This window comes from Rhamphochromis sp. 'chilingali' (assembly GCF_963969265.1).
Source record: "Rhamphochromis sp. 'chilingali' genome assembly, chromosome: 19".
In the NCBI taxonomy this organism is placed as follows: Eukaryota; Metazoa; Chordata; class Actinopteri; order Cichliformes; family Cichlidae; genus Rhamphochromis; species Rhamphochromis sp. 'chilingali'.
In genome coordinates, this window is record NC_137946.1 from 314,464 (window position 1) to 327,648 (window position 13,185).

General features: G+C 44.0%; 1 protein-coding gene across 1 annotated transcript in view; it reads right to left on the reverse strand.

Moving 5' to 3' along the window:
• The window catches only part of LOC308387529 (CXADR-like membrane protein), a gene marked incomplete at its 5' end in the record, with an annotated part of 116,014 nt that extends 105,070 nt beyond the window's left edge, over positions 1-10,944 (reverse strand). The window contains 2 exon segments of the mRNA XM_080867632.1: positions 10,810-10,846; positions 10,852-10,944. Coding sequence (XP_080723758.1) covers positions 10,810-10,846; positions 10,852-10,944 — 130 coding nt within the window.
• Between the last annotated feature and the right edge of the window lie 2,241 nt (positions 10,945-13,185).

Below are 13,185 nucleotides of genomic sequence, written 5' to 3' on the forward strand. Positions count from 1 at the left end.
GAGCCTCCACATGTTCTCACTGTAATTTCCCCTCATGAATGCACTAACTTGAATGTTCAGGGGGAAATCAAACGCATTTTACTCGCAGTACTCAAGCTGACTTACCTTTGTTTGAATGACGGCGAATTCACAACGTGGAGGCTTAAAAAAAGCCAAATCTTGTACCCAATCATTGGTGAATTGGATGTGTGCCTCCAGACATTTATAATTGCAAAATTGGTTCGCTGTGTATGCACTGACTCCACAGACAAGGTACGAAAATATATCAGGCTAAGTCAATAGCGGTTGGTCTTCAGGGTTTCTACTCCACAGCCGTATTTCATACGGGTCTACATTTCCAATGCACACTATTTTTTGTAAGTACCGTCTCTTTGCATCTGGACGCAATCTGTCTCTATAACGTCCTTTTTCTTTTGAGCTGCTTTTAAGTGTGGTTCGTAGCAATCTTCCTTCCAACACAGTGTGTTTGTTTTGATTCGTGGCCTGCTAAAATGGTGGTGCGCTCCCATAATGCATTGCGGCGTGACAACTCCAAAGCCCTATACTCCAGCAAGACCTTTGAGGTCTGCGGACCAAATGCTTCTAATTGTCCCTAGGTCCAGATTAAAGCACAGAGGAGATCGGGCTTTTGCTGCGACTGCTCCGAAACTGTGGAATAAACTGCCTTTACATATCAGGACCTCACCAACACTGGATACTTTTAAAACTCGTTTAAAGACCCATTTTTACTCTTTGTCTTAATTCTGTATGAATCTGTCATTATTTTATTCTTATTATTTTCTTATCTTTTATTTTACTTTCCTTTTAAATTTTATCTGATTATTTTATCATACAGTTCTTTGGTCAACAGTTGTTGTTTTTAAAAGTGCTATATAAATAAAATTGATTTGATTTGATTTTTGTTTTTTGCACACTTGCACTTTATGTAGTCCCATGTTGATTGTCTGTTATATGTAGCACCATGATCTTGGAAGAACATTGTTTCCTTTAATAAATAATTTAATGTTATTAATTTAATTAAATTTAATTATTTAGAAAGAGAGAAAATACATATTAATGAACATTTTAACAAATATGCCAGATTATAGCCTTGGGCTAATTTCCATCTGCAGACCCTCTGGCAGGTTGGTCTTACACACAAGTTAGTAAAAACATACAGAGACACTATTTACAGATCATGTGACAAGAACAAAAACAGTAATCACATCATATTAGAACAAACAATGACAAGAAGAATGGACAACAGAGGACAATAGAGAACAATAACGGAAACACATCAATTATATTGCACAAACCCCAGGATTACACATGCTCTGACTGTCCTGATATTGCACTGACCCGTTACACTAGAGTTGGTCTTGGTCTCCAGACCGGTCTCCAGACCACTTTTACGTGGTCTTGGTCTCCACGGACTTTGGTCTTGGTCTTGTCTTGGTCTCGCTGTCTCGGTGTTGCTGTCTCAGATCGACATAGTGGTTGGGAGATTTGGAGTGACACACAACGTAACATTCGATAATGTGTCATGTGCAAAAGCATCAGCTCTACGAGCTGTGCTTAGAGAGTACTTTGTAGTGAATCAGAAGAGTCGACTCCCATTGAGCGAGAGCCACTCCTCACTTAATTTCCTTTCGCTGCTCAGCTCTCACACAGTGGCTCAGCTATGCTCCAATCCCTCCATATTGTGGCCAATCACATGCGAGGATATAGGATAATATCATTATGTGAAAAACAGAGAGGGTGAGAGACGCGACAGTCAAGTGGAGCGTGCGTCTGTCCTCTCAGTGAGTGGGTGAGACAGTAGACAGTGGTGAGGAGGGCTGTGCAAGTGCATCGCAAAAACACATGAATATGCCTGACACCCGTAAACAAAGCAGCATCTGGCTGCAGTTTAAAGGCTTTATTGTCTCGGTCTTGATCTCATCTCGACTTTGTCTTGGTCTTGACTCGGTCTGTCTTGGTCTTGTCTTGGTCTCGCTACCCTCTGGTCTTGGTCTTGTCTTGGTCTTGGTTTAGGCGGTCTTGACTTCAAGTCTACGTTACACTAATAGTTGTTTCCCTTTTTCTAATACACTAACTCTTTGTCACGTCCAATATAAAGCATGATTAATTATGATCACCACTGCACATGGTTGGAATGACAGTGAAGCCACTTGACTTAACTAATATGCATCTTTACAAAACACCACACACTGGGTATCTGCTGGTTTGTAGAAGATACATCGTTACATTTGTTGACAATATCAGATATAACTGAGCTCAAATCAATTAATTCAATTCAATTTTAGATGGTGCCGAGCATTGCAGCCTTGTCGCGAGCTCCCCCAAGCAACAGCTGGTTTTTGTGTTTAATTTTACTTTTCCTTTATTTTTTCACGAGTAGCACATGTCTCTCTGTGTACAACCGACAAACCTTACTGGACATAAGAGATGGACTTTCTCATCACTTTCCGGAGTTCAAGTTTTGCAACGCGTAGCCTCCTTTTGCAGACCCCCCATTCATCTCACCTGAGACGCCTTTGTTCTCTGGCCCTGGAGGCCACAAACGCCGACGCAGAGGGAGAAGATCTGGCGTTCTGGTTCGACTGAGACGGCGCACTAACAGACCACCGTTACCCAGTTTATTACTGGCTAATGTGCAGTCTCTGGAGAACAAGCTGTGCGAGCTTCGGGCACGGATCTCATTCCAGCGAGAGATGCGGGACTGCTGCGTGATCTGCCTCACAGAAACCTGGCTATCGGACAAGGTACCGGACTCCGCAATACAACTACCGGGGTTCTCCGTGCATCGCGCGGACAGGTCACAGGAGCTTACTGGGAAAAGCAGAGGCGGCGGTGTGTTTCATGATCAACAACAGCTGGTGTGATTATGCGAACGTGCACCCGGTAAAATCCTTCTGCTCACCGGACCTGGAGTGCCTGATGATTAAGTGCCGGCCATTCTGGCTACCGAGGGAATTTACAGCAGTGATTATTACGGCTGTTTACATTCCCCCACAAGCCGACACTGACCGAGCACTCAGGGAACTGTACAGCGCGATCAGCAGTGAGGAAACCGCACACCCAGAGGCAGCGTTTATCACGACCGGGGACTTTAATAAGGGAAACCTGAAGAAAGTCTCACCAACTTTCTTCAGGTTTTTCACCATCCATTTCAACACTCGTGGAGACCGGCTACTTGACCACTGCTACACCTCTTTCCGGGATGCGTACAAAGCCCTCACCCACGCCCCGTTCGGCCAATCAGGTCACCGCTCAATCCTGCTCCTGCCCGCCTACAGGCAGAAGCTGAAACAGGAAGCTCCAACCCTGAGAGCAGTGCACCATTGATCGGACCAATCAGAGTTCACGCTGTGGGACTGTTTTGATCACGAGGACTGGCAAATGTTTCACGTGGCTGCTAATGACATCGATGAGTACACAGACTCAGTCTGCGGATTTATCAGGAAATGCGTGGAAGATGTCGTCCCATCCAGAACAGTTAAATCCTTCCCAAATCAAAAACCGTGGATTAACAGAGATGTTCGCACAGCACTGGCGGCACGGAGCACCGTTTTTGCCTCCGCGAACACATCGGACTACAAACACGCACATTACCAACTCCGGAAGACGATAAAAGCAGCCAAACGTGAGTACAGGGACAGGGTGGAGCAACAGTTTGACAACCCTCGGAGTATGTGGCAGGGACTAAACACGATCGCAGACTTTAGAGGGAAAACCAGCACACCGCAGACCACGGCCTCTCTGTGTGAGGATCTAAACCATTAAATGTCTTAATGGTCTTGGGCCTTCTTATCTCTCAGATCTGCTTTTACCATACGAACCCTCGCGGACCCTGAGGTCCTCTGGTGCTGGCCTTTTGATTGTCCCTAAAGTCAGGACACATACTCACGGAGAGGCAGCTTTTCAGTGGTATGGTCCTCGTCTGTGGAACAGCCTGCCGGAGGAGCTCAGGGCCGCAGAGAACGTACATGTTTTTAAGAACAGGCTCAAGACCCACCTTTTTAATTTAGCTTTTACTTAGCGTTTATTTATTTTTTATGCTTATTTATTCTATCCTGTTATTCTATTATTAATTTAGGATTTACCTAATATTTTTTGATTTTATTCTTATTCATTTTTTAATCTTCTTACTCTATTTATATTTATATTTATATTGTATCCTGTTCTTATTTATTTTATCATTTTACCCTGTATATATCGTATTGCGTCATATCTCCAGTGTTTCCTCGGAGGGCGCTCTCTGCACCGGGGCTGTTATTGACCGTGGCTGCTGGGTCTCTGGGGTCCTCTCAGCCTGGTTGGGGGGCTCCTTGGCCTCCCTCCTGCTGTGTGCCCAGCCCGGAGGCTGCGGTCTGTGACCGGCTCCTGGTGCAGACGGCTCTCTGTTATAATGTTTCCTCACTTGGCTCATGCGAGCCCAGCCCAATTTTTACTCTTTAAGTGTGCGCGTGTGTGTATGTGTGTGTGGGTGGGGGTGGGGGGATATATGTGTATTGAGAGTGTGGGGAGTGAGTTGGAGGGTGGGGTGGGCTGCTTTTAACTATGTAAAGCACTTTGTGCTTTATAAATAAAGATTGATTGATTGATTGATTGATTGATTGATTAAACGTATTCTACGCTAGATTCGACACAGCGAACACCATGAGACCGGACAGTGTGCGCACCGCGGATGACGTCAGTGCGCACACTGTGTCTGAGGAGGATGTGCGGAGGTGCTTCAGGAAGGTGAACAGACGCAAAGCTACTGGTCCGGACGGGATTCCCGGCCGCGTCCTCAGGTCATGCGCGGCTCAGCTGGCTGGAGTGTTTACACACATCTTCAACCTTTCCCTCTCTCTGTCTGTAGTCCCAGCCTGCTTCAATTTGGCCACCATCGTCCCTGTACCCAAATCCTCCACCATCTCCTCATTGAACGACTGGCGACCTGTAGCCCTGACCCCCATCGTAAGCAAATGCTTCGAGAAGCTGGTCAGGGACTTCATCTGCTCTGCACTACCCAACTCACTGGACCCTCTACAGTTTGCATACCGCCACAACAGGTCCACTGATGATGCCATAGCCCTGACACTACACACTGCCCTGTCACACCTGGAGAAGAGAGACACGTATGTGAGGATGCTGTTTGTAGATTACAGCTCAGCATTCAATACCATCGTTCCCTCGAAGCTGGACAGGAAACTGCAGGATCTAGGACTGAGCAGCTCCCTCTGCAGCTGGATCCTTAGCTTCCTGTCTGACAGACGCCAAGTGGTCAGACTGGGCAGCATCACCTCATCCCCCGTCACACTGAACACTGGTGCTCCACAGGGGTCCTATTCCTCTGTGGGGCAACCTGCATATGGCCAATAAAGCATTCATTCATTCATTCATTCATTCATTCATTCATTCATTCACAGGGGTGTGTACTGAGCCCTCTCCTGTACTCACTCTACACCTACGACTGCACAGCCACTAACAACTCCAGCATCATTGTGAAGTTTGCGGACGACACTACGCAGAGGCGCAGCAGCACCTCTTCTTCCTCAGGAGACTGAAAAGATTCGGCATGAGCCCCCGCATCCTCAGGACCTTCTATCGCTGTGCCATTGAGAGCATCCTCACTGGATGCGTCACCACCTGGTACGGCAACAGCACCGCTTACAACCGCAAAGCTCTCCAGAGAGTAGTGTTCTGAACGGATAATTGGAGGTGAGCTTCCCTCCCTCCAGGACATCTACAGGAAGCGGTGCCTGAGGAAAGTGGGGAGGATCATGAAGGAGTCCAGTCACCCCAGCCATAAACTGTTCAGACTGCTTCCATCAGGAAGGAGGTTCTGCAGCATCCGGTCCCGAACCAGCAGACTGAGAGACAGCTTCTTCCACCAGGCCATCAGACTGCTGAACACTTCATAGTCACCTCACCCTCACTTACCAGAACTTCAACATTATGCACTCCACACTGTATATAAATGCCACTTGTTTTGCACATTCCCAACTGCCAACCTCTGTATATTTTATTTTATTGTTTAGTCTATTTCATTTTTAAAATATGTACACACACACACACACACACACACGTAGATATACATATTTAGTACACACATTCAGTAATGTGCATACACTCTTATATTTTACATATGTTTATTCATATAATTCTCAGATTTACCCATTTTTATATTTTGCTTGTTCTTACGGTATTGTATTTTTACACACCTCTGTTGCTTGTGGAGCTTGCACACAAGAATTTCACTCGCATGTGCTGTACCAGAGTACCTGCACATGTGATGTGACAATAAAAGTGATTTGATTTGATTTGACTTATGTAGCACTAAATCACAACAACAGTCTCTCCACAATGATACAGAGAAACCCCCAGCAATCAGATGAACTATGAGTAGGCAATACATTACAGTGGGCAGAAAAACCTTTCTCTTAAGGGGAAGAAAAGCTCCAGCAGAACCAGACTCAGGGAGGGGCGGCCATCTGCTGCGACTGGTTGGGGGAGATGGCTTAAGGAAATACAGAAGACTGTCTATTTGTAATTCTCTGTATATAAATTCAGACAAAAATAAAATCATTATATCTGCCTTTAAAAACTGTATCAATAAGTTCAGGCTCATTTCTATATGTTTTCATATGGCCTGTAAGATGCATATCAAACATCCTGACTGCTCTAAGTCCTTAATAACATATTAGCTTCTATTCACTGGCCACCCTTGAATGTGAAAAAATGCTTTTAAAATCTTCTCCTCACTTACAAATAATTCATTACTGTACTTAAGAGCACTTTGCCCTAAAAGTGGAGCCTTATTTATTGTTCCTAGTTTCCAGAATTGGAGGCAGAGCCCTCAGCTATGGATGTAAAAGCCCAACAAGGGGCATGGGTTGGAAATGAGCAGTAGCTTCACTTTAATTCACTGGTGGCATGGTGGTTTGCTCTGTCAGGCTACAGAGCAGTCCAAAGACTGTGGGGTTTGTGGGGTTAGGTTAACTGGTGATTCTAAATTCAAATGGTTGTCGGTCTCTCTGTGTAGCCCTGTGGCAGACTGGTGACCTGTCTGGGTCGCACTAAAGGGTTTTGCTTTGTATTCTATTGGAAATTGTAAAATACGTCCACACAGACCGAACAGTGTTTAAATCTGTGGGTGTAAATGGTAAATGGATGCTTTTCTACTCTCCCAGAGTACTCAAAGCACTCTATACAACATGCCACATTCACCCATTCATACAAGCTGTTTCTTCTATGATTTTTTTAAATGCTCACTAACTAACATTCATACACATTCATACTCTGATGGATGCATCGCACAGCAACTTAGGCTTAATATCTTGCCTGAGGTTATTTGGCATGCAGACTGGGGATCAGTCAGGGATCGAACAACCTTCCAAACCCTCCTGACCTATAGCCACTCCGATGTGGCTGTGGAGAAATAATATTGGAATATTACTTTGGAAGTGAATTGTAACCTCAGTCCTCAGTGCAATAACATGGTTATACATGTGTAATGTATAACCATCTGTAATGATGGAAATCAAACCCATAGCTAGGGATGGGTACCGGTATCCGGTGCCATGATGGCACCGGTTCTGACATAAACAGTAGTAACCAGACCGAAAAGCAGCGCACATTTCGGTGCTTTATTTCGGTGCTTTTTTTTCTGAGCTGTGATACACTTTAGATTCTAGCCAATCATTTTACGTTTCTGAGGATAGTAGGCGGGTCCAGGTACGTACGTTCTTTTAGGGCAGAGCTACAGATTAAAAATGCCCAAGGCGAAGCGGTCAAAGTCTGGTTGTACTTCACAGCAAAATATGCAAACTCAGCAGCAACAAGTGCTTTAAGCTGATACTGTGATACTGTCAAAGGAGGTAACACCTCAAATCTGATGAAACACCTGGCGACGCATAGCGTTTTTTTAAAGCCGAGAAATGCGCCGTATTTGATAGCTTGCTGCGAGACCTCACACCGAGCGCATCTACTGCGGGTGTAGTGCCTGTTATCTGACCCGGAGTTAGCAATATCCCCCAAAAACCCCGAAGAGGAGAGTCCTGGCCCCTAGCCCTGCCAGTGTAGCAGAAATGATGAGGATGATGATGCAGCAGCAGCCGTTCTTCTCTGCGTGAGTAGCTTAATGTTGTTCGTGTGTAATTTACGTTGAGTAGGCTAACCACGTTATTACATTAATGCATGTAAGGTGAACTAGCAAACACCATCATAGCTACATGCGGCTGTCTTCTTGTTTGATGGCAGATACTCCCTTCACCCTGGCCAAAAAGGCTAAAATGACCAAAGAAAAAGTGGAAAACAGTTAAACATGAGAGGTTTTGGACAAAGTTTGTGTGTTTTCCATTGTTTAAGCACTGCTTCCAGCCAAGAGTGATACCATATATGCCCCATAGCTGCAGAAAAGGCTAACATTGTTATCTTTTTACAAAAAAACAGCTGAACATGAGAGGTTTTTGGACCAATTTTGTGTTCTCCATTCTTTAAGCACCGGTTTGAGCACCGTTTAAGCACCGGCACCGTTTCAAAAGTACCAGTTTGGCACCGGTATCGGATAAAACGTAAACGATACCCATCCCTACCCACAGCCATAAAAAGACTTCTCCATGGTTTTAAACCTTCCCTGAATGATCATTACTCTGAAAGCCATTCAGGGAAGGTTTAAATACTGGAACTGGAAAAATGGCCACAAGTGAGAAAAAAGAAAACAAACCTGTGACTGTCATTTTCATTCAGTGCTCTGAAATCTGATGGAAACTCATAAATGTGAGAAATCAGTTCATTAAAAACTATCATGTGGTGCAAACTTTTATTGCAGACAGAAGGGGGACCAATCCCTGCTGCTGTACACAGCCAATTAAAACTCAGTGTTTACATACACGCATGCAGCCCCATATCAGTTCCACCAGGCAGGACCGTGTGTCCACCACCGACTGGATCTGTACTGGCACATAAACTCATGGTTGCATCAAGAATGGAGCGATGATTAGAGCCAAGTCTAAACAAAGTTTACATTGATGTATTTAAGGTATACATTTTACTCACATTTCTCACAGTTCTGGATGAACAAGACAAAACTGCCACTTCCTGCCACCTGACCTCCTTAGTCTGAGTGAAACAGGCCTTCTGTACTCGGCACTCTGACATTAAGTGTACAGAGATTCTACTCTGATTATCAAACATGACGAGTGTCTGAGCGAGATGCACACTGAAGTCCTAAGGTGAATCTGGAGTGATGGAAAGAAGAGATGGCATGTGCATCGTTGCGGGCGGAGGGAGTGCACTGCTCCCCACATCCCAAAGAACAACAAATCCAAAGCTATTGGCCTATTTGAGTCTTTTGGCTGTCAAAGTCACCGATGACACACACTGCTGAGACACTCAACAAGAAGAAAAGGAGACGAGGGAGGGCAGCTGCCACAGATTTGAGGACAGAATGCTGCAACACATCACACCCTAACGTCTATCATCTCCACTCTTAACAGAGCCTTTGGCCTGCCACTGCTGATCTCTTTATCCAGACACAAGCAGAGGAATAAGGCCGAACTCACTGTTTGTGCAAATCAGCTCAATGTAAGCAAGGAGGTCGATAGTTCTCAGTACTCAACAGGAGGCAAAGAGGTGAGTTTCCTAAAGCTCAAAGAGAAAGTACACTAAAACCCTAACCCACTCAAACTGAAAGAGATGAATTCTTTTTGAGGACTGATGAGGGCGAGAGCTGGTTTACAGACAGCTTTTAGCAATCTTCATACTTCAACTGTACTGAATCCTAAATTGAATACTACTACATGACCCACATAATCAGATATGGTGTCAGTGCACAAACAAACTGATGTGTCATGGTGGCTCCATCACATTTACTTAGCTGCACGACAAGCTGATGAAGTACAACAAGCTGTGCTTGCTGTGGCTCGTCTAACATTTTCCCATAATGCAAGTAATGAAGTGTCTCATCACCCACAGACAAGCATACCAATGGTGGTGCTGTTTCTCTCTCGTGTGGGACTTGTTTTCTAAAACAGTAATGGTCAGCAGAACCTGCAGCAGCTCTGTTTACTCCACCTTCATATTTCTCAATAAATGCTAACATGCTTGGTAAGTCTTAGGCATTTCTGTCATAATGTGAAATTTGCACATAAATAGCTACACACACCCTACACACTATGAAGGTAAATCAGGATGGAATCAGCACCTAATTCCAAACTTCAATCCATCGTTTTGTCTTCTTTGCTTGCCTAACACAGAACAGGCAGAGAAACAAGGACATAAAGTGAGAAAGGTTCAGAGCACGGAGAGTAACGGTGCTCGTGATGTTCAAAAGACTGTCCATCTGGAAATGTGTGACAAATTCCTCTTGGCACAAAATGGCAGTCAGCTGAATGTGGGCAGTGAGTACTGTGACGGTAAAAACTCCATCAACAACACTGCTGTCCAATGTTTTTATCAACATGAGCACTGACACACACACACATATATCCTGTGGAAGAACACTGGTCTTACTCTGTCTGCAGGTGAAACCACAGCTCAGGTGCAGGCTTTTATTCTATTTCTCTAATAATATAAACGGGAATAATTCTGTCCTTCATAAAACAATCTTCCTTTGTCATTTGACAAGCAGTCTGTGCGGTGTCTACTGTACTGAGGTATTTATGCCCTTATCTTGTATGTGCACATTAATCCACAGAGGTGCTTTTCAAAGCTTCTTTTCAAACAGTACCGCGAAAACTTTTTCAAAGCTGTGTGGGAGTGCAGCAAGAACCCGCAGTACACACACACACACACACACACACACACACTGCACTGTATGACATTTAAAGCAAAGCTTACCCACGAACAGACTGATCTGATGAGAAGCCGACATCCCTCCAAGGACAAATCCAAGCAGGGGAGGACTCTACCGCGACTACAGCGAGACCCGGAGCCGCACCTCAACTGCACGCCACAGTCAGCATCGCCCTTCATCCGAGCGCAAAGTCTCGCGTCTGCTGACCTGTCTGCTCGTCAGCGTGCTGCTTCCTTGATGTCTTCCTGTCTGTGCGTCCTGCTGCTACTCCTGCAGCTAATCACAAGCAGAGCTGCGGACGAGTGCAGATGCCCAGATCTGCACAAACATTTGAAATCGTCACTAAAATCACATTTTTATGGTCTGGCTGCTAACGCACGTTGACCTAAACATTTTGGTTTTAACAGCCTTAGTTGTTGTTTTAGATTTTTTTAATCACTTATTTTAGTTACTTGTGTGTTTTTCTACATTTTACTGCCTCATTGTTGTGGATTTTATTTATTTTATTATCATTTTACATCGTTAAGCCCTTTCTGCATCATGGACTGTTTGGAAATGTGCTATAAATAAACTGGACCTTCTGTGTGCTGCTGTGACCTGCAATTTATACAATTATTATACAAGAATGTGATATTACATCTATATAAGGTCTAATAGATATTACAGACTACAAGTATAAAATCATTTTCAAAACTCTCTCCAGGGTGCAAGATGCTAGCAGGCAGGGCATACATGGAACGCCATAACCAAGTGGCCAGCATAGTGTACAGAAACATCTGTGCAGAGTATGGCCTGGAAGTCCCGAGGTCAAAATGGGAGACGCCCCCAAGGGTGGTGAAGAATGACCGAGTCTGTGGAACTTCCTGATACAGACAGACAAACTGGTGGTAACTTACCAATTGGACATAGTAAGTAGTGGACAAGCAGAGGAAGATGGCCTTGGTAATAGATGTTGCGATTACAAGTGAGAAGAAGGGAGAAGAAACACAAGAATCTGGAGAAATACCAAGAGCTGAGAGAGGAGCTAGAGAAGATGCAGAGGGTGAAGCAACAGTCGTATTTGGGTTCAGGTCTTCAGTACTGATGGCCCCCCTTCTCCTGGATCTTTCTCTGTGTGCCTTTGGCTAGACATTGTTATATTACACATATGCTGAAATAAGAGAAATAATACTGATAGAAATGAATAAATAAACAGATAAAACTAACACACAAACAAGAGGAGCCTAGAGAGAATTTATAGAGCTCATCTTGGAAAAAGTGTTTAGTACGACATCACATTCGGATCATAATTGTGATTGCAAAAGTGCTGAACAAAATAAAAACAAAGTGTGTACTTTAATCTCACCTTGACTTTTTGATTTAATGTGAAGATGTACAGAGGCAAAATTACAAAAATAGACCTTTCTATGTATGAGGGGAGACCATGAGAAAAGTACAAGATCTGAACCCAAGTCAGTGATGGTGCAGTTTTACTCCTCCTCACTTCCTCCATCACCATCTAGTACGCTGCTGCCTCTGCTACATCTTTATCTTTAATGCCATGCAAACACTGTAGATTGCTTTCTCTCTCAACAAGAGACATTTTTACATAATTTGGCTCTTTTCTACCTGAAAATGCAAGCCAAGATGCTGTTGCCAGCGAGCACAATACAGTGTATTCTTGATGGATTTCAGCATGTCCATAGCACTTCTATGTCAGATGTTTTTGACAAGTTGAAGGGCAAGCTTTCTGAGCTAGACATACCACAAACTGAGATAGAAATGATTATTCAAAATCTCTCTAAAGAGGATGTCTTCACAATATACAACAAAGGAATACTCAGATCTGACAAAACAAGGAGAACATTTTACAAGCAGTATTTTGACTATGTTGAACCCACCCAGATTTATCTGGGAAGTGATGCTGCTGGAAAGGAATGCTTTTGCCAGTACATTTCCATCAAAGAGACATTAAAATCCCTCCTTAGACAGTCAAGTGTTAAAGAGCAATATCACCAATCCAAAGATCATACCTCTTCCAACATGGTTGTAGAGGATGTGGCAGATGGAAGAAATGTAAAAGAAAATGCTCTGTTAAAAGACAATCCTTCTTCATTGTCCATCATCCTCTACCAGGATGGATTTGAGGTTGTGAATCCTCTTGGGTCATAAAGTTTTGGGGGTTTACATGAGTCTAGTTGAGGTCCAGCCACACAATCGCTCTTCAGTTGATCCCATGCAGTTGGTGATGCTGTGCAGAGAAAGGGACTTCAAGACATTTGGTCAGGAGAAAGTTTTCTCAAGTATTATCACAGACCTTAAAGATCTAGAAGATACAGTGATTGAGACAGATGATGGAAATACCCTCAAAGCGGCCTTGATTTCCATTTGTGGAGATAATCTTGGTTCACACTGCTTAGGTGGTTTCACTGAAAACTTCA